Source organism: Neolamprologus brichardi, chromosome 4 (genome assembly GCF_056152115.1).
Source record: "Neolamprologus brichardi isolate AB-2024 chromosome 4, ASM5615211v1, whole genome shotgun sequence".
NCBI classification, from domain to species: domain Eukaryota; kingdom Metazoa; phylum Chordata; class Actinopteri; order Cichliformes; family Cichlidae; genus Neolamprologus; species Neolamprologus brichardi.
Window position 1 is genome coordinate 4,759,095 of NC_142107.1, and position 23,360 is coordinate 4,782,454.

General features: G+C 42.9%; 2 protein-coding genes across 3 annotated transcripts in view; one reads left to right on the forward strand and one right to left on the reverse strand.

Moving 5' to 3' along the window:
- The first annotated feature begins 1,025 nt into the window (after positions 1 to 1,025).
- flii (FLII actin remodeling protein) lies at positions 1,026 to 13,956 on the forward strand. The gene is made up of 31 exons (XM_006798018.3): positions 1,026 to 1,184; positions 2,242 to 2,352; positions 2,858 to 2,929; positions 3,088 to 3,168; positions 3,299 to 3,546; positions 3,700 to 3,803; positions 3,887 to 4,062; positions 4,250 to 4,407; positions 4,539 to 4,623; positions 4,983 to 5,130; positions 5,258 to 5,388; positions 6,394 to 6,501; positions 6,985 to 7,089; positions 7,228 to 7,407; positions 7,496 to 7,578; positions 7,766 to 7,840; positions 8,021 to 8,104; positions 8,199 to 8,370; positions 8,685 to 8,792; positions 8,908 to 9,099; positions 9,225 to 9,323; positions 9,427 to 9,516; positions 9,604 to 9,743; positions 9,837 to 10,056; positions 10,184 to 10,338; positions 10,487 to 10,547; positions 10,646 to 10,774; positions 11,944 to 12,050; positions 12,173 to 12,278; positions 12,357 to 12,422; positions 12,501 to 13,956. Exons 1-31 carry the CDS (start codon positions 1,122 to 1,124, stop codon positions 12,633 to 12,635), a joined length of 3,792 nt encoding a protein of 1,263 aa, XP_006798081.2. The 5' UTR covers positions 1,026 to 1,121; the 3' UTR covers positions 12,636 to 13,956.
- Positions 13,957 to 14,105: 149 nt separating this feature from the next.
- The window catches only part of llgl1 (LLGL scribble cell polarity complex component 1), a 34,078-nt gene continuing 24,823 nt past the window's right edge, over positions 14,106 to 23,360 (reverse strand). Inside the window, exons 12-24 of one of the 2 annotated variants that reach the window (XM_006798020.3) lie at positions 22,589 to 22,766; positions 21,148 to 21,252; positions 20,601 to 20,893; positions 20,301 to 20,451; positions 20,078 to 20,216; positions 19,596 to 19,909; positions 19,255 to 19,446; positions 19,090 to 19,162; positions 18,696 to 18,810; positions 18,165 to 18,229; positions 17,290 to 17,425; positions 17,134 to 17,213; positions 14,106 to 15,966 (exon numbers count right to left, since the gene is read on the reverse strand). In XM_006798020.3, the coding sequence (XP_006798083.1) occupies positions 17,138 to 17,213; positions 17,290 to 17,425; positions 18,165 to 18,229; positions 18,696 to 18,810; positions 19,090 to 19,162; positions 19,255 to 19,446; positions 19,596 to 19,909; positions 20,078 to 20,216; positions 20,301 to 20,451; positions 20,601 to 20,893; positions 21,148 to 21,252; positions 22,589 to 22,766 (1,837 nt within the window). In that variant the 3' untranslated portion in view covers positions 14,106 to 15,966; positions 17,134 to 17,137. Of the gene's footprint in view, positions 15,967 to 17,133; positions 17,217 to 17,289; positions 17,426 to 18,164; positions 18,230 to 18,695; positions 18,811 to 19,089; positions 19,163 to 19,254; positions 19,447 to 19,595; positions 19,910 to 20,077; positions 20,217 to 20,300; positions 20,452 to 20,600; positions 20,894 to 21,147; positions 21,253 to 22,588; positions 22,767 to 23,360 lie in introns of both variants that reach the window. The other variant, XM_006798019.3, reaches the window with a different exon arrangement.

The window sequence follows — 23,360 nt, forward strand, 5'->3', positions numbered from 1 at the left end:
TAAAGACCACAATATATAAATATATCACCTCTATACAGAGATTTCTACAGGTTACAGGCTCGTTAGCGAGAAAAATGTGGAAAAAGTGGGACACAAGTGAGTCCTTGGATTTGTTATGATCAGTGGTGACCACTGGAGGGCGCTGTATTCCGAGACAAGATATGAGACGATGGGCAAGCGTGCAAAGGAAATGATGATAGATAAGAAGTTTAGCCCCGAGGGAGCTGTAATTTGTTTACATTCTTTAGCTGACCATGTTAGTTTAAATCCAGCAGAAATAAAAGGAGATGACTGACTGGTGGATATTTTTCTCCATAATGTATAGAATACAGCTTGTTGGAGGTTGCTGCGTCCTTGCCCCTTTTTTTCGAGAAAGCAGGTGAAATTATACAAAAAAAAGTGCTGCAGTTTGGAGGAAGGTTGAAATTATGAAGCTTCTCTGTAGAAAATTCGACCTGGTTAAGAAGAGAGGCAGTGTGGGATTCCTGGCAGAAGAAGTGGGACCCAGATATTAAACAAGGGCAACAAACAGCAGGAACTGGGATGAAGGGTCTAAAAAAGAAATTAGATTAGAGCAAATGTTTTATTTTCACTCTGCAATAAAGACTGTAAAGAAAAAAAATTACTTTTGTGGGTTACAGTGAGCCATTTTTATGTTGACTGATATTTGCCATGCTTGGTTTTAATTGAATACACCAAGTATTATATTTAATTTATTAAGCTATTTCACTTTATAATATGCAACTTAGTTTTTGCATATTATTGTCTTTAGATTTTCACTTTTTAATTGTTGACCTTCTTATGTATTTATTGAGGTTGTGTTTGACTTTTTTTTTTTTTTTTTTGACTGTTTTTGCAGCAATTTCACAATTTTGGGGATTTAATCATTTGATGATCCGCGTATTAGATTTGGCGAAGATTTTTTCCTGGATGCCCTTCCTGGTACTCCACTCATCCAGGCTTGGGACAGCTGTTACTCAGTGGGTGTACGTTAGGTGGCGACATGCCACTCATCGCGTTGGTTTGCGACACGGAAAAAGGATAAGAAAAAGAAACAGTAGTCTTTTCAGCCACAACCCTCTTTTGACCAAAATAGAGCAGCAGACATCAAATAGTTAGAAATGGCTGCCACCGGAGTTCTTCCCTTTATACGGGGGGTAGACCTCAGTGGAAACGACTTTAAAGTAAGAATTTTTAAACAGCATTCGCTGACTTTCACACCCTCCGATGTTTAGTAAATACGACGTTAGCGTAGCTGGAGCGACTTCAGTCATTCTCAGAGCAACAAACGGCAGGGCTAGCTATAAACTAGCTTAGCTTAACGTTACTAGCATTGGGCGTTAGCCAGTTGTCAGAGTGACACAGTCTGCTCTCAGCCACCACCGCCCAGTTTGGTGGTTAACACAGTTCTTATTTGACGTGTTGGTTTGCGAATGGTATATATTTTTAGCTCGTCAGCTAGCGTTAATATTATTTTTGTGAAGTTGTTGATGAGCCAGGTCTTATTTTCACCGTCATGTTAGCTAAGTAATCTAGCCACACTTATGGCTAACTAAATGTTACAGAAGCCCAAGCTCCGTGTTGTAACTTGTCAGAAAGCGAAGTGGACAAACAGCGTCAGCTAACTAATAGAGCTTGCTGTTGATTTTAGGTTGTGACACCCTTTTGTGAGCTTATTTTGGGAGAGTGGAAAAAGCAGCCCGATTGACAGCTGCGATCACCTGGCATGTATTTGTCCTCACACAACTATTTACGTATCCCCGTCAAAGTATTGGAAATATGCTGTTTAAACAACTGAGTTATCTGTTAGTCGACCGGTAGCTTTTGATTGAAATCTGCCAGTACATGAAGAGATCATTTCCTTATATTCCAAATGCTTTAGCATATGTAGCCCTAGCATTTCTCTTCCTTGATGTGTGCACTTTTCATCTGTTAAAAAAAAAAAAATCAAGATTAATGCTATCTGCCCATTTGTATGCAAATATACTACTGTCACTCTTTATGCAACCTGAACATTAAAGTGCAGTTCGTTCCTATAATTGGCAATGAAATTGTTAGAGTATCTTTTGGGGGAAGTTGTTTTAAAATATAATCTTTCTCTGGTAGCATACCTGGGATTTTGTTTCAGGTGTTTCAGTACTTTGGTAAATGCTGACAAATTCAGCCCCCCTGCACTATAACAAAGTCAGTTCTTGCATCGTTGCTGTCAAAAGTCATGTATTTTTGTGTCATCTCACTCAGGGTGGATACTTCCCAGAGCACGTTAAGTGTATGAGCAGCCTGCGATGGCTGAAACTGAACAGGACAGGACTGTGTTACCTCCCAGAGGAGCTGGCCTCTCTGCAGAAGCTGGTGAGACATCCTGACTAGTTAGGAGCATCTTCATACGTGAAGTCATTTATGTCATTATGTGTGTGTATGTGCATCTAAAATTCCATTTAAATAAGAATTTGTGAGTAGACCTCGTTGTAATGGCCACAGTCTTTTTGTTTTACATCTGTACTGTGCAGTTTTCCAAAGATAAAAGGATCAAGGAACTGTTTATTTTATCAAGTGAGGTAGATATTCGTGCAAGAAAATTATTTATACAGGAGATGAGGCATAGATCAAAGCTCAAATATATTTTCATTTTGTCCTTGCTGGATTCACTTTGTATTTGTGGTCACATGAACAAGTTTAAACTGTGTTTGAAGTCAAAACATAGAAGTGTTTAATCTGATAGGAGCAGGTAACTACAAGGGTGCAATCAGCAGATTGATTTACTTGTGAAACACACACACTTACCCTGTATTCTCATGACTTGTGAAGACCAAAGTTTAGCAGTGACATGTGTCTGTGTGTATTTTCCCTTTTTTAGGAGCACCTTTCAGTCAGTCACAACAACCTGACCACTTTACATGGGGAACTGTCCAGCTTACCAAATCTACGGGTAACTAAAAAAACATAAAAACCGCATGCCTTTAAAAAAAAATAAAAAAAATGGAAATGATGTTCCACCCATACATTAAAAAACAGAGCTCCTGCCACATGATTGCTTCTTTCTTTGTACACCAGTGTGTAATATAGTATTCTAAATTCTGTCTGCAGGCAGTGGTAGCCAGAGCCAACAATCTGAAAAATTCTGGAGTCCCAGATGACATCTTTCAGCTCGATGACCTCTCTGTGCTGGTACACAAACGTCTCTTAACTATCTCACACTTTCAACACACCCTTAAATTTAACACTAACATTTTGAGGATGAATCATTTGCTTCCAGTCCGCTGCTTTTGCTTTATTTATTCACTTTCTCCTCCACCAGGACCTGAGCTACAATCAGCTGACAGAGATCCCCAGGGACCTGGAGAACAGCAAGAACATGCTGGTGCTCAATCTGAGCCACAACAGCATCGACTCCATCCCCAACCAGTTGTTCATCAATCTGACAGATCTGCTGTATCTGGACCTGAGTGACAACAAGCTGGACAGCTTGCCACCCCAGATGAGACGCCTGGTGCACCTGCAGACTCTGATTCTAAACAACAACCCGCTGATGCATGCCCAGTTGCGGTAAAAAAAAGATTTAATATTGCATAATTTTTTGCCAACCTCTGTTTAATTTACCAGTCATGTTATACCTTTAAACAAACATCCAGAAAGGATGATTTTATCTTTTAAACCTCCTTACTGATTTTAGTGCTTCTTCTTTTATTGTCTGAGCAGTCAGCTCCCAGCAATGGTGGCATTACAGACTCTGCACCTGAGGAACACCCAGAGAACACAGAGCAACATGCCCACCAGCCTGGAGGGACTAACACAATTAGCAGGTAACACCATAAACACACACACCTATCGGTGTTTTGCAAACATGTGTTCTCTGTTTTATATTCTATTCTTTTCTCCCTCCAAGATGTTGATCTTTCATGTAACGACCTGACTCGAGTACCAGAGTGCCTGTATTCACTGAGCAGTCTGAAGAGGCTGAACCTGAGCAGTAATCAGATTTCTGAGCTCTCGCTCTGCATCGACCAGTGGACCCAGCTGGAGACGCTTAACCTAAGCCGCAACCAGCTCACCTCACTGCCTGTAAGGACCATGAGCAGGCAGCTGCCATTTTTCTATTCTGTTCTGTTAACTAACATTAGAAGCACAAGCAGAAACGAATTTGTTGCTTTAGTATCCTGCAGAGGGGAAGCGGAGACACAGGAAAAAGAAATGTATTTCATGTGGAATTTCCCATAATATAAAGTTTGGTTTTGTTTTCTCCAACCAGTCTGCCATCTGTAAGCTGTCCAAACTGAAGAAGCTGTACCTCAACTCCAACAAACTGGACTTTGATGGGGTTCCACCCGGAGTGGGCAAACTGTCCAACCTCACTGAATTCATGGCTGCTAACAACAACCTGGAACTCATCCCTGAGGGACTCTGCAGGTCAGTTTAACCCATAAACAAACACACAGTTTTTGGGCAATCAGCTGACACTTAAAATAATTTAGTTTACATTGCTCATTCCAGTTTACACCAAGAAATATTAAAGCTTCTTGTGTTTTTGTGTTGTCCAGGTGTGGCAAGCTGAAGAAGCTGGTGCTGAATAAAAACCGTCTGGTTACATTACCTGAGGCTATCCACTTCTTGACAGACTTAGAGGTACAGTACTCTAGTAAAGTAATCAGATTATTTTAGAATTAAAGTACCTTTACACACAATGTTTGTAATATTTGGCTAAATAGAGCATAACAGTGGTTGTGATCCTTTTATTGGCGAAAAAAAACCCAGCAAGCTTGAGTCATGACTGAAGAGACAGTCCAGGAAGAAGTTTGAGCAGTGAATGTAATGAGATGGAACTATGTAATGGTATTTTGCTTAAACAAATTAGAATCATGATTGACCTTGTAACAAACAAATGGTTCATTAAATATGCCTTTTTTTTTTCCCCCTGCTGTAATTTAGGAAAAGAATCTCTGCCTGAAACGCACTCACAAACACACTCCCGTCTCTCTCTGTAGGTGCTTGATGTGCGTGAGAACCCCAACCTCGTGATGCCTCCTAAACCAGTCGACCGCGCAGCAGAGTGGTACAACATTGACTTCTCCCTACAGAACCAGCTCCGTCTGGCCGGAGCCTCCCCTGCTACCGTTGCAGCCGCAGGAGGAGGTAAGACAGCTTCTAAATATGAATGAATGTATTGGTAACAACAGTATGTTTTGTTGTTTCCTTCTTTGCATACATCTTGATTATTTCCTGGAGGCTCAGATCTGCATCTTTGTACACATTTGTCCAGGAGCCAGCCCCCGGGATCCCATGGCAAGGAGGATGCGACTGAGGAGGAGGAAGGACTGTTCTCAGGATGATCAGGCAAAGCAAGTGCTGAAGGGCATGAGTGATGTCGCACATGAGAAGAAGAATTTGGAGGTAAGGCAAAAGACAAGTTAAGGACATCAAACAGATCCTGGAACTTCACAAAGAAGAAATAGGGATTTAAGTTCTGCATGACAGTTATTATTCATGTTATTGGAAGCTGTTGGAATTAAATTTACTAGTAATGCTTCAGGATTATTTGGCCTGTGAGTTTAGTCATTAATCAGTTGTTAGGTGGTTGCTAGGCAACATGATGGCGTCTTAATATATTATGTAACATGCAAGTATTGTGGATATAAATTAATTTCATTTGTTAAATATGTGTAAAATGTGCTATTTAGGTTAGCAATAAATGTTTTGCAGGTGCATAAATATTATAAATGAGTTGTTTTAGCCCTTTGGTAGGTTGTTACTAAGCAACATGATTGCATCAGAATAACGTTAGGTGGTTATGACTTAGATTTTATTGGTAAGGTTATACAGGATAAGTAAATACAACAGAAGGGTATTTTAAACCTATTGATAGGTGGTTGTTAGGTAACGTGATGACATCATGATTTGTGATATAGATAACAACCCGCAGTGGTTCCCTCAGATTACTGCAGCCTTGTGGTGTAAACACACCTAAAGCTGGGGTTATGCTTCACACGTCCACAGGTCCACTCAGATCCACGTGATTTAAATGTAATCATCAGACAGTGAGCTCAATGGTCAGTATGGATGTCTGTTTTTTGGACTTATCTGCCAAGAATTTAATGACACTGTACCAACTATACATGTGGTCCAGGCGTTGGACTTCGTATGGTAGGAATGAATGCTCAGCTGTTGGGTCTCCAACTGTTTGTCTGTGTCCACAGCAGAGTATAATCAAGGCCTAAGGTTTACAGTAATCTGATAAGTGAGTAAGATCAGCCTACTCCAACTTAAAGCCAGGTTATTCGGCTCTATTAAGTAATTGTTGTCGTGTGAATGTCTTTAGATTATGTTTAGATGAAATATAAACGACTGGTAGAAGAAATGGCTGCGTAATCCTTACAAAGAAATCCTTTAATTTTGCAGGAAAACGGGGATTTGAAATATGGTGATTTAAAAGTCCGGCGCTGGGACAAGAGCCTAGAGAAGCCTCAGCTGGACTACTCGGAGTTCTATATGGAGGATGTGGGGCAGGTAATGTGTGTGTGTGTGTGTGTGTGTGTGTGTGTGTGTGTGCGCGCGTGTGCGCGCGTGTGCGCGCGCTCAACTACAGCCAGTCAAAATGGCCTTAAAAAAACACCTAACTACAACAATCAGCAACTCCTACTTCCTATTTGTGTTTAAATGACTGTGTTTACAGTCTGCATCACATGGAGTCCTGCTGGCTCCTCAGAGTGCTGTATGCTGCACTTCACATTCTCTCAGAAGGCTTTCTCTCCACACTCCGACACAGCTGGGGGCAGTTTTAGGCGGGGTTTCTTGCCAAGGACATGCAGACTGGGCGAACTGGGGATCAAACCCCCTGTTGAGCCACATCCTCCCTTAATGTTTACACATAATAAAATCCTTTTCTGTCCAATTTTCCCTCCAGAAATGGGACAGAAATGTGGTCAGTCAACAGTTTAGAGGTCTAAACTAAATGTAACCTTACATATTTCTGTTGTTTTTCTTCTCCAGATTCCAGGTGTGACAGTGTGGCAGATAGAGAACTTCATTCCCCTACAAGTGGACGAAGCTTTGCACGGCAAGTTCTACGAGGCCGACTGTTACATCATCCTCAAGGTAACGTGTCATTTAAGTGTGTTTGCCTCAGAGGAGTCTGATCAGCGAAACAAAGCGGGAGAAACTCGTCTGTTTGGTCATGGTAATGTGCAGTATAAACAATATTCCAGTCATTAATCTTACAATTTTCAATTACAGACATATCTGGATGACAATGGGGCATTAAACTGGCAGATCTTCTACTGGATTGGTCAGGAAGCCACTCTGGACAAGAAGGCCGGTTCTGCCATCCATGCAGTCAACCTCAGAAATTTCCTGGGAGCAGAGTGCAGGACGATAAGGGAAGAGATGGGAGACGAGAGCGACGAGTTTACTGCCGTATGTAGAAACATTAAAACAACTACACGTACCCGTGTGAGCAGTTATTTGCTTTGTGCTGTCATAAAGGACCTTCTCTTGTGTGCAGGTTTTTAACAATGACATCTCCTACATCGAGGGAGGAACAGCCAGTGGATTTTACACTGTGGAAGAGACACAGTATCCACTAAGGTAGGCTGGAGCACCTTTTTACTTAGAAAATGACTCATTGCAATGTGCAGAAACACGTTAGCTTTAAACAGCTGCTCACATCTTTATGTTGAGCCTAATTTTGTGTGTCAGCTGTAAATTCAAAGTACTGCGTCTGCTCAGGCTCAGAGCACTTTAACAGGCTCGAATGCTTTCACGTGTTTATCAGGTTGTACAGAGTCTACGGCAAGAAAAACATCAAACTGGAGTCTGTTCCTGTAAAGGCCTCGTCCCTCGATCCACGGTGACTTTGAACACACTCTTGCTGCTACACTCTCTGACACCCACCAGCTCTCTTCACATTTCAGCACAGTTGACACACAATCATCATCCTCTTTATATCCTTATCTTCAAGCTTTAATTACTCCTATTGGAACTTCGGAGCATTGTGTCCATAACATCCTGCGTTTTTCCTTTTCGGCAGCTTCGTCTTCCTGTTGGATTCAGGCCTGGAAATCTTTATCTGGAGAGGAGCCAACGCTACTCTCAGCGCCACCACGAAGGCCAGGTGAGACGCTAACCGACGGTGTTAGAGACACTGTACCGATTATTACAGCCCAGAAAGTTGGTGAAATGTCATGTGATTTGTTGTCATCCTCCAGGTTATTTGCTGAAAAGATAAATAAGAACGAACGTAAGGGGAAGGCAGAGATCATCACCCTCATGCACAACCAGGAGCCTCCAGGATTCTGGGAGACGCTGGGAGGGCAGCCGGAGGAGATCAAGAAACATGTGCCAGATGACTTCACTCCAATAAGACCTAAACTATATAAAGTAAATATTTATTGATGTTTACATGCTGTGTATATCTTTTAGTTGAACTTCACATTAAGTTTTAAGGTGGCACAAGTGTAAAGCGTGTTGGTCAGTGTTGTAGGGGATGCAGACCTGAAGCTGCATGGGTTTTTGTTTTGTTTTGTTTTGTTTTGTTTGTTTGTTTGTTTATGTCAGGTAACCCTTCTGTAGCCTGAAAAATCATCTGCATGACAGCCCATATTTAATTTACAGCTCTTAGACATTACTCAGATATGAGAAAGACTCAAAGCAAAGATTCATCAGTGGTTTTTACTTTTTAATCTCTCTTCTAGGTGGGCTTGGGTCTTGGCTACCTGGAGCTGCCTCAGATTAACTACAAGCTCTCAGTCGAGCACAAAGATCACAAGGTCAAACTGGACGTCCTGCCAGAGCTCAGACTGGTACGTCCATCTGCTGCAAATGAGCAGCAGTAAAGTCCTGTTTCACCTTTCTTCCCTTCATGTTGCACTCCATAAATTCACCCTCCTTTCCTTCTATGTCTGCCCCTTTCCTCAGTTGCAGTCCCTGCTGGACACAAAGTGCGTTTACATCCTGGACTGCTGGTCTGACGTCTTCATCTGGATCGGGAGGAAGTCTCCCCGTCTCGTCCGAGCCGCCGCCTTAAAGCTTGGCCAGGAGCTGTGCTCCATGCTGCACCGGCCCAAACACGCATGTGTCACCCGCAACCTGGAGGGCACAGAGTGCCAGGTAAACATCTACTGAAGCCACTGCAGTTGAATACTGTTTAAATATCATTGTTACTTTTTATTCTACACTCTTTAAAACTATTTTCTTCCTGCTTAACCTCTCCTCTGCTTCATCCTCTTCCTCAGGTTTTCAAGTCCAAGTTTAAGAATTGGGATGATGTTCTGAAGGTGGACTACACCAGAGCAGCGGAGACTGTGCAACAGAAGGATAATCTGCAGGGCAAGGTCAGTGACACAAGCTGACCAGGATCAGACTGTTTTTGGTTTTGTTTGTTTTTGGTTTGGTTTGGTTTTTTGATGCACAAGTTAAACTGTGCTCTTCTTTCAGGTGAAGAAGGATGCAGAGCAGAAAGACCAGATGAAAGCTGACCTCACAGCTCTCTTCCTTCCCAGGCAGCCACCCATGCCCCTCACTGAGGTAACAACGCAGTGCAGTTGATTTCTACCTTTGATTGTTGTTGACTTTGTATTTACATCTCACATATTTACGGTATTACCTGTGTAGGCTGAACAGCTGATGGAGGAGTGGAACGAGGACCTGGATGGCATGGAAGGATTTGTGTTGGAGGGAAAGAAGTTTGCTCGCCTCCCTGAGGAGGAGTTTGGGCACTTCTACACCCAAGATTGTTATGTCTTCCTCTGCAGGTAGACAAGTCTTTCTGGGGCTGTAATGCTGGAATTGATTTCAAAGATAAAGAAAAAATGTCATTTTACTGGTGACTTTCTGTGCTTTGTTAGATACTGGGTGCCTGTGGAGTACGAGGATGAAGAGAAGGAAAAGAAGGAGGGTGAGCAGGGAGCAGGGGGAGATGGGGAGGAGGAGGACAAACAGCCTGAGGAGGACTTCCAGTGTGTAGTTTATTTCTGGCAGGGCAGGCAGGCCTCCAACATGGGCTGGCTCACCTTCACCTTCTCCCTGCAGAAGAAGTTTGAGAGTCTTTTCCCTGGAAAACTGCAAGTACGAGCAAAGAGTTTAATCTAGTTTCTGGAATTTTGTTTTTCTAAAATAAGAAAGAAATGTTTATCACACTACATCCGTTTACATCAGCATCACAATGACAGTCACGTCCTGTTTTGTTGTTTAGGTGGTGCGTATGACTCAGCAGCAGGAGAACCTCAAGTTCCTGTCCCACTTTAAGAGGAAGTTCATCATCCACAAAGGGAAGAGGAAACAGAACACCGACTCTGCCCAGCCCTCCCTCTACCACATACGCACCAATGGCAGCGCACTTTGCACCAGGCATGCAAAACCTGCTTCTTTTGTCCTCAGAAAAGTTTGAATGTTTTGATGCATGTTAGCTTTCACTCGCCCAGAAAGATCTTTTTAAAAAAAAAAAAAAAAAAAAAAAAAAAAAAAGCTAAACATGTACCCTCCATCTCTCTCTTAGAACCATCCAGATTGGTACAGATTCCAGCAATCTCAACTCTGAGTTCTGCTACATACTCAAGGTTTGGATATAAATAAAAGAACTTCTCTCATTCAAGCAACTTAATAAAGACAAAGCATGATTTCATGTGGATCCAATCCCAAAATGTGCTTTCTGCAGGTACCGTTTGAGAGCACAGATAATCAGGGCATCGTTTACACCTGGGTGGGCAGAGCCGCCGATCCCGATGAAGGAAAGCTGGCCGAGGACATCATGAACAGCATGTTTGACGACACGTACAGCAAGCAGGTGAGATCATGTGCAGGCATGGATCTTCACGGGTATTGTCGTCACCCTTCCAGACAGACAGACAGGCGGTGTAGGCACCCAAGTTTGTGACTGCGGTAACTCAAGAGAAAGGCAAAATAGGAGTTTGAAATTAGCACCGTAGGTGTGTCTACTGGGAGGCTGAGGGGGACCACTGGTACCTGCCAGTGTTTATTTATTTATTCTGCACACATCAAATACAGTCAAGTAGAAACCTCTCTGCACACTTAACCTTTGAGTTCAAGTGCTTTCATCCTTTATTACAGCTGCTCAGTGCTTACACAGCAGATACCTTTTTATAAATTCTTGATTTATTACATGTTCCATTACATTATATAACATGATTTAATTTCAATTTAGTCTTTAATTCTTCGTAACCTGGCTGATATTTGTTATTTATCTGTATCAGCATCTGTAGAAGTGAGAAAGACGCAGGAGGAACACCCTTCAGCCATGTTACGGGTGCTGATGTTGCAGTTTGTCCACCAGAGGGCAGTCTATAACTTCCCGTGTTGGCAAAATCTGTATACTATATACTGTAACATTATCTTATTAAGGACTCACAAATAACTACACCCAGCAGTTGCTATGGAAACCTATTTGTGTGTCGTGTGTTTGAAAGAGGAAAACAAAAAGTCAGGCCTTTACCAGATTTGCCCACAAACCTTCTTTTAAAAAAAGTTTGTGTGAAACAGTTTTGTATAATGGGTCATAGCAGTCAGACAAATTAGCAAGTTCTGAAAGTAGGCTACCAAACAGCCAACACACAGGGGCCTTCTTCAAAAGCTGGGACGTGACAGCTGCTGGCATTATGAGTCATTCGATAAAACAAAATCCATCCTCGCTGAAAAGCAAGATAATGAATCTTTATTTTTTCTGAGACTGCTTCATACGTCTCCTCGACAGTGATGAAACTTCACAGCATTGTCACTTTGAGATTTAGCTCCAAAAACTTGTTTGTAGCAGCTTTTGGCAGTTTCCCCCCCTCAGCAGCTCGGCAGGTGTGTGGGTAAAAATGATCATACAGGAAATGAGAGACTCACTTGTGACTAATGGAAGCATTGGCCTCTCTTTTAAACTCTCTAAAGAAGATTGTGTGCCTTCAGCAGTGAAAAAAGCAGTCACAGCACCATCATTAATGTGTCTCCTAGGTGATTAATGAAGGGGAGGAGCCAGAGAACTTCTTCTGGGTCGGCATTGGTTCTCAGAAACCTTATGATGAAGACGCAGAGTACATGAAACACGCTCGTCTCTTCCGGTGAGTAACTGTTCGTGTTTTTACACATTACAGTATGAAACGGCTGCTTTTCTCTTTCACTCATCACATTGGTTCTGTCTTTGTGGCGTTTTCCTCCTTTCCCCTCTACTCTTCTGCTTCAGGTGTTCAAACGAGAAAGGTTATTTCTCCGTGTCAGAGAAGTGCTCAGACTTCTGCCAGGATGACTTGGCTGATGATGACATCATGTTGCTGGATAACGGCAAAGAGGTAGAAACGGTTAAGGATTGGTGTGTTGATGGGCGTTGTTAGATTTTATCATCATACTTGATATCATTTTTCCTTCAGGTGTACATGTGGGTTGGTACCCAGACTAGCCAGGTGGAGATCAAACTCAGTCTCAAAGCCTGCCAGGTGAGTAGGGGGAGTGCACTTTCTGTGTGCGTGCTTTGTGTTATCCACATCTTTGTAACTCCTCCTCCTCCCTCTCAGGTTTACATCCAGCACATGCGCTCCAAGGAAACCGAACAACCGAGGAAGCTTCGGCTGGTGAGGAAGGGCAACGAGCCTCACTGCTTCACGCGCTGCTTCCACGCCTGGGGACCCTTCAAAACTCCCCCTGCATAGGCCAAACACTATTCCAATCACACACACGTGCACACACTGCCAGAGAGTTCGCTACAGAAATCTATCCCAGCTTTACCCGAGACCCTTCCCCTCCATCCATGCTCAGCAGCCTTTTTGGTCAAGTGGCTGCTGGCTGCTAAGTATCTGATATAGACTGCAAATTACCCCCTCCCCTTTTTTCCCCCCAAGCTTTTTTTATTTTCTTAGCAAGTCTGAATTAAAGAATTATGTTTTGAGATAAAAATGGGCTTTATGAAAACCTAAGGGAGCTGCACCATCTAACATATCAATCTGTTCTGCTGCTTTCACGTGGCTCGTGCTGCATGGTCGACAGTCGTCAGCGGGGGAGGGCTAGGCGCTCATTGCTACAGGAGGCGCTCCTTCACGCAGCTTAAGGCAGGGACTAGTGTGTATTCTCGTCGTCATTGAGGGACTGAACACGAAACAGCACTATAATAGTTTTTCTGAGGAATGTCATTTTATATATTATATATTTTTCATGAAGTGTGAGTGTCTACCCTGTGCGCCTTGGCTGAAATGGGGTCATTCCCTTTCCTCTCATCATATTGTATACTTTTGCTCTCACCTCCTGATCCTGTTAAGAGCATGTTGGACAGTAATTTAAGTAAAGTAACACAGTCACGTTTATTTGGCCAAAGAAATCTTGTCAAGGTCAGAGAAAAGTCTTGTTTGTTTTTTTTTTGTAATGTTTGAGGACAGATGTTTGTGCAATTGGTGAAGGTCGGGAGTTTCTGAAACTGAACAATACTGTATTCTCTTCATCACAGGCTGCATTTAACTTGTCAAATGTTTATTTTCTGGAGAGAATCAGAAGAAAGAAGATATTTCTTTCCAAAATAAAAAAATAGAGAATGTGTACCTACATTTGAAAAAGTAAATGCATGATATTTAAAATGCTACAGGTTTAAAACTTTAGGCTTTTCAAATAGATTCCTTATTGGGACAGAACTCTGAAATGGGAGAGCTCGAGCATTGTATCGTGACTTCTGGTTCTGCTAATCTTTGAGTTGTTAAAGCACTTTTTTAAAATCATTGCAGCCGGCGCCGTCAAACTAAACTGCTGCGGTGCTTCTAGTGATCATGTGACCTGTTGGATGTTGGCACTGGTGCAGGCAGAATCCAGTCTGTTCCCAGATGGCTGCAACTTCCATCATTTTGGTTAATATTATGTGGGGTGTATGCCTGTCGGTGTGTTTGAGTCCTGCACACATACATGTGTGTATCTGAAAATGTGCACATGCTCCTGATGCCACCTGCAGATGCTTTATTTATGTATTTTATATAAAAAATAAAATTTCACATCACATCTTTTTGTCCATCTGGTCTTTTTTTTTTTTTTTTTTTTTAAAGCATCAGATCTTCAAACTGAGGCATTTTCAAGCAAAGTGTCAAACCTCTTAAGCGTTCTAATAAAGCAGAGGTGATTTGTAAGCACAAACCAAACTCGAGTTTGAGTGTAAATAATTTTATTAACATTCAATTCTTCATCAGCCAAACTGCTAAATGACCCGATTAATAAATTCCTACACACGAAACTGACAAAAATAGAAACAGATTCATCTTAAATGTGGGATTAAGAAGGTAAATCGTGCCAGCTGTAGCATGAAAGGGTTAATTATGTGCATCAACCAGTACGCCGAGAGGGGAAAAAGCTAACATTTTAAAAAGGCATTAACATGACTCCTACCTGCTGAGCTAAATTAGTTAGTGGTGACGTGTGTTAAAGTGAGGGAACACAGAGTGGTTTTAAGGTTATGACAGTTTCAAATACTCCCCTCTTTTCTTGTGTGAACCCAGATATAGATGCTGTATACATTTGTTTCTATATACAGTAAAACGTCTTTTTAAAAAAACACAAGGGGGGTAAAAATACTAGCAATCAAAGCTCTGTGTGTAACCAACACTACGCAGAATGCACCAACTCAGAGACCCCCCACCAAAAAAGTAGTCCCACTCCACTTCCACGCTAACTTTGCTTAGCTTGCAACACTTCCCTGAGTCCCGTCCGTAGGTTTCTGCATGCTGCAATGAAGGAGGAGGGTTCAGGAGAGAGACCCACTTTCCACCTTCATCCACATGTTTGAATTATTGACAAAATATATTTTAAATTTCAAACAGGCTGACACTGCACAGTGACCTCACATCACGTGGCCCCGCTGACTCCCACTGTAGTCGGGGACAGTGATGCCACAGGGGTCCTTTATAAGAGGTGTTAACATGGGAGGGAAAGCAGATGTTCTGCTACAGTCACTGAACACGAGGATGGTAATTCTGTGTTTATTACCCCTGTGACATCACTGCCCAGCTCTTTAGCAATAAAGATATTTCAAAAGTTAAAAAATAAATCACCAAAATCTGCCCTCTGCCCCAGCTGGTTCCCTTTGTAGTCACAGTATGAATTTTTAATATTTCCTCACTCCATTCATCAATGAAAATATCTTCACTTGCTCCAAAAGCCATAGAAAAGTTTACAATACAAAAACACCTCCACTGTCCCACACTCAGCTTCCTCCTCAGTACCCACAGAGTGGGGAGAGCTTCTCAGAGCCTGCTGCCGATTTCAGCACTGCCTCGACCCCCACAGGAGGAAAAGTCAGCTGCCTTTGTTGGCACCTATAGAGAAATGCTACAACTTTAAGACTCATACTCAAAATACTTCATTTGCTAGTCTGTCTTCAACATTACAGTGCTCTCCTTCAGGCTCTGCTGGACAATCTCAGTTCTTTTTAAACGGGTTATTCACAGGACGCGTCAGGAAGAGCGGTCCATCGCATCCGCTCGTGTGCTGAAGAGATCAAGAAGGGAATTTGGCAACTGCAAAACCTCAGGCTGAGCCTGGCGCGCCACAGGCTGCAGGTGGAGGGAAAAAAAGTGACCATCGAGTCTCCGTTGTAGACTGTGATGGCTCGTTCCTTGAATGCTGAGCTGAAGGGCCGATAACAGATGAACACAAAGAGCTCAAAGACGGACGTTTCAGTTTGAGCTCTTGAAATCAGAACCATCAGCTCCAAGGCCGACCCCACGCCACACTGTGCCCACTTTGTGTCTCCACATCGGAGGAAACGTCATGTTCCAAAGGGGTTCCAGAAGAAGACAATGAAGAATTTGTTCTTCCAGCAGGAGGAACCACAACAAGTGTTTTTAACGTTGGATTCTGTGTCTGGAGTAAGACTTTCATCCCAGCTTGTGCTAGGTAAACGAGAGAGTGCAGAGTGCTGGCAGGGGGCTCCACTGTGGGCTGATGGGAGATGTTTGTGGTCCAGCACTGAAATCCAATCCATCACGACCACCTGAGCCCCTCCCTGTAATACTGAAATAAACAAATACATAATTACAAGCAAATTCACAATAAATCAGCTCAACTAACAAACCAAACACACAACACATTGAGCTCCATGAAGCTAACTCCTAATTCAGAACAAGCTAATGACTTAGTCACACAAGGAAAAAATAAATACAAAAAAAAAAAAAAAAAAAAAAAAAAATACTGAACAACAGCCGTCTCACATCCACAAAAGAAGAAGAGATTTTCAAATGTTTACTTGTCTGATGTTTCTGTCTGTGTACACCGCAACACGTGATTTTCAATGATTTATCAGTTATTTGCTGTAATATCTGAAACAGACTGCAACTGAATGGGGTCAAGTTGGAAATTACATGCAGAGTAACGCCGTCTTATGGCAACATTTACAGCAGTTTTCAGTCACACTGTTAGTACGACTGACAATCTTGCTTTGCACAAAAAAAAACACAAAAAAAACCAAACTGAAGTCATATTTATTTATTTTGGGAGGGGTGACGACAGATATTGAGTTTCCTTTGTCAAATCTGTGCAAAGATTTTTTTTTGAGCACCACAAGAGGGAAGCAGAGACTTAAAATAAATACTATCCTGTCATAAATAATAACCTTATAATCTAAATCAAGTAAACAAGCTCTTATTTGTGAAACCCCAGTGTGTCAAGGAAACCTGCTGAGGACACTTGTGTTGGTCACAGCTGCAGAAAATCTGATTGATGTGAAGTAAAAGTTGCAAATGTTTGAAATAATAACCAGAACAGTGAGGGGAAAAAAGAAGAAAAAAGTTCATGAGCCCGTTTCGTGTACTTTATAATGACAGTAACCAAAAATACTGAGCTACAGCTTGAAGCTTCAGTGCGCCTCGGTGCAAAGGTTTTCAGCTCGACTGACTTTCAGAGACACATAGTTTGGGTGGAAACAGTGTGGACGGCTCGTTATTGGAATGCAGCCCTCAGACAGAGCGGCTCTTTGAAGTTTGCACAGTCTGGATGCGCTCCATTAGAAACAGGTGTGTAGGTGTGTGTGTGTGTGTGTGTGTGTGTGTGTGTGTGTGTGTGTGTGTGTGTGTGTGTGTGTGTGTGTGTGTGTGTGTGTGTGTGTCCACTCGCTCTGATACCCTCACCATAGAGGTGGACGGGCTTCAAGGACTATGAGGTTAATAAACCAACGTTTCTCACCTGTTCAGTTGATGAGGATGCCAGTCGATCGTCCTTCCTCTTCTTTGATATTCTTCAGGTTATTTTCTGCCTCGTCCACACTTCTGTAGCACAGACACGCAAATTATTTATCGTCTTTGCCGATAATACATTTAATAAGTGTGTGTGTGTACCTACGTTAGGAAATCCCTGACGTCTTCCACGGTGAGTTCTGCTGTCGAGTCGAGGGTGAGGTCAGCACAGCTAAGGGGGGAGTCCAGTGGGGTGTCCAGGATTGGCGAGGACAAGCAGCTGGGAGGCTCTTCTGTTTGCCCTGCAAGGGACAAATCCAGAGATTCATCTACGTCTGATAGAGAGCGACAGAGAGTGACTGATTGGTCCCCCCAGAAAACAAATGATTTAATATGGCTAACAGATATTTATAAAGCACTTTACTGTATTCTGTAGACTTGTAACCACAAGCCACATCTGAACAGCCGGAAACAAACCACCACCACTCCCTCCTCCAGTAACTTGCTCATTATTGTGTGTTGAGCTGGATTTTACTGTTTTCTCCTCATTAGAAATATTTGCATAAACATTTAAACATCTAATCCAGGATGTGACCTTTTTATTTGAATATTTTCACATTTTTGACAGAAAGATAATGTTTTGGTGCCTGCGTGTAAAGTTCTTAATGACCTAGTCCCAGGTGAAAGGCCTGCTGGTCTCCACAGCAACCACAGTTTCCTGCTGTGGAAGGTGGTTTTGGATAGGAGAGGCGAGTGGGGCATACTGAATGGTTACCGTGGAGACCAGAGGGGGGGACCCCTGCCAAGGCACGGTCAGGGTTGTAAGAGGTTTACAGAAAGAAGAGAGAGTGATGAAGAGGAAGAATAAGCGAGAGGAGAAAGAAAAAAAAGGAGAGAAGGGCAGGAGGAAGAAGAGTGTGTGTGTGTGTGTGTGTGTGTGTGTGTGTGTGTGTGTGTGTGTGTGTGTGTGTGTGTGTGTGTGTGTGTGTGTGTGTGTGTGTGTGTGTGTGTGTGTGTGTGTGTGTGTGTCTCCAGACCTACCCTCAGCCTGACCCATCTGGTTCTTGTGGGTTCCGTTGGCCTGAGGCTGCACTGTCGTACCATCGCTGTGGACACACACACAAGCATGCACCATTTACTTTGGCAGTTGATGGAATAAAACAGCAATAACAATAAAATTATCATTTCTTTGGTTTCACATGAGAAATCATAATGAACAGTCACAGCTTAGTGGTTTTCAGTGCGATGTCCAGAGACCTCCCAGGGACTTACACTGGTCCTGGGAAATGTTGCAAATCAGTAACAATGACACTGAATTTTTTAATTTCTTTTATTATTTATGATATATTTATTAGCACGTATATTCTGATAAAGGATTAATCCATATAGCTAACCCTAGTTTAACTGGATCCTCAGATCTAGAACCAAATTTCAGCAAAGAAGGATCTGCTTCCCTTTCACCTTTTCATAACACACCTGTTAAAGTTTTGAACACACTCGCTCATAATCAGAGTAAAAGCAGCCTGAGATTTAATGATGCTTACAATCGGAGTGTGTGTGTGTGTGTGTTACCTGGTGGGTGTGGGCTCTAATGGTCGGTCGAGCTGAACGAAGCAGAGCGGTTCAGTGAGGACCTTGGCGGAGAGAGAGAACCTCTCGTATTCTGAAGGAGAGATCAGGTAAAACCCTGCAGAGAAGAACATTTTTTTATATCAGTGAGTGAAACCATCCTTTTAGTCACACGCTGACCTTTCTGAACATACATAGCTTTCATTTTATGTTGCCTCCACATTTAATTTTATTCTTTTCTGCACTACCTCAGAGACAAGGAGGCAAATGTTATCGTGATGAAAATCTAAAAGCAAAAAATAAAAAATAAATAATAATAACGAAAGAAATCCCACTGTGCTCTTTAGGTGTCTTGAAATAACTTCTTTCACTTTAAATTCAAGCATATTCTTCTCACCCTGGCCATTCCTGGTAAAGACACATGATGCAATGCCACTGATGTCTTCCTTACGGATGCAGTCATAACGCACCTGAGGACACATAAAACACAGTTATGACTCACAAAAACACATTTGAAAGCACACGCTGCTGTCAAGCTCTTGATCAAACCCTGAGGCTGCACCTGTGGTCGGAGGGCAGGAATACTAAAGAGGTGCATGTCCCCGAGGTTGGTCAGACAGACGAGTGTGTGTTCGCTGTAATCCTCCTGAGCTGTGGAGCTGAAGACCACCATGGCAACCTTCCTCACCCGACAGCCTTCATGTGCAGTCAGCTTAAACTTCGTCTTAGCGCTGACTTTGGGAAGAGAGAACACCTGGAATTGAGCAGAGGAGGAAGAAAGGTAAGATTTAAAACGATATACGAGTAACAGACCGCTTTTTAAGCCCAGATCCATTACAAACTTTAAAAAATGACAATAAAAAATGCAAATACAGACTTTGTGATGTTGTTTCCAGACGATACCTTGAGCTGCTCCTCCGAGGCGATCAGGACAGAGTGAGCGTTGGTCATATCAGGCGCGATGGCGAGGTCTTGAGAGGCTTCGTACGGGTCTGGTAAAGGTTTCCCCCGACCGTCCAGCACGCAGATCGACACCACAGGCGCTCTGTGCATCAGCTGAATCTCTTTACCCAACACTGCCTCCACGCACACACTGCTCTCACTCGCACCGCCACGCTCACACACTCGTCCTGAACCCACACCGGGCACCTCCAGAGCGTAGGCGTACACACTGCCCGAGTTGGTGCCTGCCCATAGCGTGGGGCCGTGGTGTGTACCTAAGCAAGACCGAGCGTGTTGTTAGCGCGGCAGAAACAATAAACGACAACCTTTCTTATCTCAATCCTGACATTTTCTCCAACAAACAAATACAGTTCAAACAGTTTAAGAAAAAGTGAATGAAGTAAAGACAGAGTGGAAATTTGTTGAAAAGTAAGTAAATGCACCATCACGTAGAAATGTGTCTGCAAAGCAGACACACCGGACCACTCCAGAGAGCGAGTCATCTGCTGACCGCGGCTCTATCCGCCTCTGCACCGGAGCTACTTCCTCCTGCTCCGCTAGAGCAGCATTTGCCTCTTGAACCTATACACACATACAATACATAGTATAAATAGTATAAACAGTGTTCTCTTTGGACAGTTTACTCTCAGACACACAGTCTCTCACCTTGCTGGTGGGCGTAGTGATGGTGCGTTTCTTTCCTGAAACCCTGCTTTTGCGGATGCGTCTGAAGCTCTGTCGTAGGGACTTCTTCAAGGACTTGACTCTTGACAGGGGACCCTCCATTGCTAAGGAGTCATTAGGGTGTAAGGTACACCTAGGAGAGCATAAAGAGCACCAGAATGAATGTAAAGTCAGTGGGAAAATGGGTTAAGCAGGGACTAAGTATATCTTCATTATCCCAAAAATACTCAGGCTTTGCCCGATAACCAAAGAATACAAATCACATGACTGTGTGCGCCTAACCTTGCCAGCACAGCATTTCGTCTGTGGTAGTCAAAAAGGCCAAATCCATGACTCGTCCCAAAGGCGATCAGGTTCCACTCGGCATGCAGTGCCACTGCCGTCACAGAGGCCGGGGGCAAGCACTGCACCACCACCAGCGGCTGAAAGCCCGGGGGGAAAGGTGCGGGTTTAGAGCGCGGTTCCAGCCTGTCGTGGCCCTTCCAGGTGAAGCCCTCCCTGTCGTACAGCAGATCAACCACTGAGACGTCGACAAAGTGGTCCGAACGCTCATCACTCAGACCCAGCACGATCACCTAGAAACAGTACAGAAACACCGTGGCTCATTTTGGGTTTTTTTTCAAGCAATTCAATTGTATTTACATATATCCCCAATTCACAATAATAAAAAGAAATAAACCAACAATCACACAACTCTCTATAAGCAAACACTTGGAAAATGGCTAAAATTAGATTTCAGTTTTTCTATGATATAATTAATGAAACAAACTTACTTAATGTTGGTTTTATTTTTTTTAATAACTTGTGACAGTGTGTTTTTGATCTTCACCTGTCCGGCGGTTCCGGCCACCACCAACTTGTTGCTGTACTTGCACAGACTTATCTTCTGGATGCCAAGTCTGGGATCGTCACTGTAGGGGTCAAAACAGCCCACCTAAACACACACACATTGGATTTAATTCATTTGAATATAAAACCACTTTCTTGTAAGTTGTTAACATTAAACCATTTTGAATACCGTGCCTTTCTAGATGATCAAAGCAAAACTGAACTATGCAGTGAGTGACACTAAGCCACGCAAGGTTACACTGAAGATTACTTCCCACACACTTCAAGTTCATCATAAATATCCCCATGGAAAAGTGCTAGGTAGTGAGCTGCAAATCAGTTAATGAAATGTACCTATGTCAGAAATTATCTTATAAACTCGACCTGACTTCACAAGCAGACCTTTTTTGGAAACTTGTAAAAACTGCATCATCAGTGTAAAACATTTTGTCTTAATGGCCCAATTACAAATTTAGTTTAATGGCAAAATGCCTTCCTGATGGTTTCCTCCTCCTTTAAAGGCCTCTCTCCTCTTACTATCAACCAAATGCCAGGACAGTCCCTACTTTACCCTGATACAGTCTCTGCAAATGCGCATTAATCTGTCCGTCACACACGCACACAGTAGGAATCCCTCTCACATTGGAGTTTTGTCTTAGCAAAACAAGGAGTAAGAGAAGCTTGTCACACACACACACAGCAGAAAGAGTGGGATGATGGGTCTGGTTTTCATTACAGAGGAGAAAAAAGGGAAAGGCTCTTCATCCCATATGAGGGCCACATTCCTGAACATGCAGCTCTGTTACCACAGGATACACGAGGAGATGTGTTTGTAAGGCAGTTAAAGAGCGAAGAGGAAGAAAAGAAGTGAGCAGAAGGAACTTGTACATGTCTATCTGCATGTACAAATACTTCATCTATTTTCTACTGGTGTGATGCCTCTATTTTTTTTCTCCATTCATATCAAATCCCAGATATAATGTACTCTTATCCTGATCACATGCCCGAGCACTGAGAAACATTTCTGACTGTAGAAACCGTTCCTTTAAAATCTCCCGTCTCCGTTTCCTGACTAATGAAGCCAAACAGCTCAGCTAGATTCCCCTTGACACAATATTCTGCCTCCAGACTGTGAATCACTTCATTTGAATGTATTTCCGCACAGAAAACTATCCATTAAACCAGAAACAGACTGCGGTTTACGCTGGAGTCGAGTTTTAATAAGAGTAACAATTGGGTGGGTCAGTCTCAAATCCAAACACATGAAAACAATCAGAAAATTAGGGCCACAGATGCAGCATTACAGGGCTGCATGTGTGCGAAAGACAGATTGCTTTTATTCCCCCAGCTTGTAAAACCAGACCCTGTGTCTGAACTCTGAGGAGAGACTTATATTTACGTCCATTTCACCTCCTTTCGTGAAAAGCCTCGTTGCTTCTCACCTTCCTGAACGGAGGCCATTCTTCCTCCTCTTGCTGCATATCGGGGTCGTTGCTGGGGTCCTGTGGGTCATCGCTAGGGTCGCAGTCGGTGTGGAAGACGTTGGCTGTGCTGAGTTTGTACAGCGGAGTGAGGGCGACACCCGAAGCATCCCAGAATCTCACCGTGCCATCCTCATGGCTGTAATCACAACAGATTTAAAATAAATAACAATCACAGAAAATTCAACAACTGCTCCCTTTAACAGCCATCTATAACAGCTAGTGACCATTTTAAACTATTAGTCTATTATGTCCAGCTAGTCAGGTGCCATGTTCAAAGTGATGTTGGTGCATCAAGACAGCAATAAAAAGGCAATAAGATTCCATCAGTTTATGACTAGGGATGGGTACCGGTATCCGGTGCCATGATGGCACCGGTTCTGACATAAACGGTAGTAACCAGACCGAAGAGCAGCGCACATTTCGGTGCTTTATTTCGGTGCTTTTTTTTCCTGAGATGTCATACACTTTGAATTCTAGCCAATCATTTTACGTTTCCGAGGATAGTAGGCGGGTCCAGGTACGTACGTTCTTTTAGAGCAGAGCTACAGATTAAAAATGGCCAAGGCGTCAAAAGTCTGGCTGTACTTCACAGCAAAATATGCAAACTCAGCAGCCTGCAACAAGTGCTTTAAGCTGATACTGTGATACTGTGCAAAGGAGGTAACACCTCAAATCCGATGAAACACCTGGCGACAGATAGCGTTTTTTTAAAGCCGAAAAATGTGCCGTA